We start from the raw sequence: 1,360 nt of genomic DNA, 5'->3' as shown, positions 1-1,360 counted from the left end.
CATCTGTCAGTCAACACAGCAGAAAGCACAACCACCATGACTCTCATCACCATCCTCATCTGGACGCTGACCTGCTGCTGTTTTACAGGTTCATTCACTCAGCAACATTTCAAACATGATGTGCTGCTTTTTCTCTCATTGATTTCTGCTGATAAATGAATGATTTGTTTTCTGTCTGCAGGAGGCAGCGGTCAGGTGACTGTGACTCAACCTCCAGTAGTGACATCTACTCCTGGATCCACTGTGACTCTGACCTGTAGGACCAGCCAAGCTGTTTACAGAGATTCTGATGATGATGATTATGTATTCTGGTATCAGCAGAAGTCTGGACAGACTCCAAAGCTCCTAATAAAATGGGCAAAAACACTTCAGTCAGGAACACCATCTCGATTTAGTGGCAGTGGAAGCAGCTCTGACTTCTCTTTGACCATCAGTGGAGTTCAGGCTGAAGATGCAGCAGTTTACTACTGTCAGAGTTACCACAGCGGTGGGGTGTTCACACAGTGATTTGTAGTCGTACAAAAACCTCCCTCAGTCAAACTGCAGAGACACTGAGCTGTTACAGCAGGAACTGACTGCAGCTGCTAAAAAGGAAGAAACTGTGACACAGACCAGTGAACACAGAGCTGACAGTAACCTCACCAAGCACTAAATACAACATTAAATTAAGATATTACATATCTGTTGGGGGCATTTTCAGAAAGATTACACAATGTCATGTTCTGCACACATTTTCTGAAAAGAAAATCAAAACTTGGCTGGTTACTTATATGATTTCTGTTTAAATTATTAGTTTTGTAAATGTTAAATTTTCACAGCATCTAATTCAGGTTTATTGATTATGGCCAAAATATCTCTTCTTTTTCTTTACTTGTGTGTAATATCGCCTGTATTCAAATTTGATTCTAACAACAGTTGAAGTCATTAGCATCCCACTAACAAAAGATCAAACACTTTTTAATATAACTGATAGTGACAAGCTTGATTAGCAAAAATCAATGTGACAGTTATGAAGCACACTCACATTCAGCTGTTGAGCCCTGACTAGTCCAGTTCCTTCTGCCAAAAGACATCCCCACAGCATGATGCAGGCACCTCCATGCTTGACTGTAGGAAGGGCATTGGTCAGGTGGTGAGTTGTGCCAAATTTCCTCCACACATCATGTTTGGAATTCAGGTCAAAAAGTTTGTTGTTTCATCAGAGCAGAGAATTTTTTTTCTCACGATCTGAGAGTCCTTCATATGGAAGCCCGTTTCCGCCACTAAAAAAAAAAAAAAAGCTAGTATCCATAACTCGAAATTTCGAGTTATTTTCTTGAAATTTCGAGAAATATAACTCGAAATTTCGAGTTACTTTTCT

At 40.1% G+C, this 1,360-nt stretch overlaps 1 gene segment (V, D, J or C); it reads left to right on the top strand.

Moving 5' to 3' along the window:
- The first annotated feature begins 6 nt into the window (after positions 1 to 6).
- Positions 7 to 507, top strand: LOC102213754 (Ig kappa chain V-IV region STH-like). The segment is given in 2 exon segments: positions 7 to 88; positions 182 to 507. Coding segments are annotated over 2 exon segments (378 nt in total).
- Positions 508 to 1,360: the final 853 nt, after the last annotated feature.

This window comes from Pundamilia nyererei, unplaced genomic scaffold, assembly GCF_000239375.1.
Source record: "Pundamilia nyererei isolate P.nyererei 1_Seehausen unplaced genomic scaffold, PunNye1.0 scaffold01096, whole genome shotgun sequence".
Taxonomy (NCBI): domain Eukaryota; kingdom Metazoa; phylum Chordata; class Actinopteri; order Cichliformes; family Cichlidae; genus Pundamilia; species Pundamilia nyererei.
The sequence above is the reverse complement of the archived record's forward strand: the minus strand, read 5'-3'. Positions and strand labels throughout refer to the sequence as shown.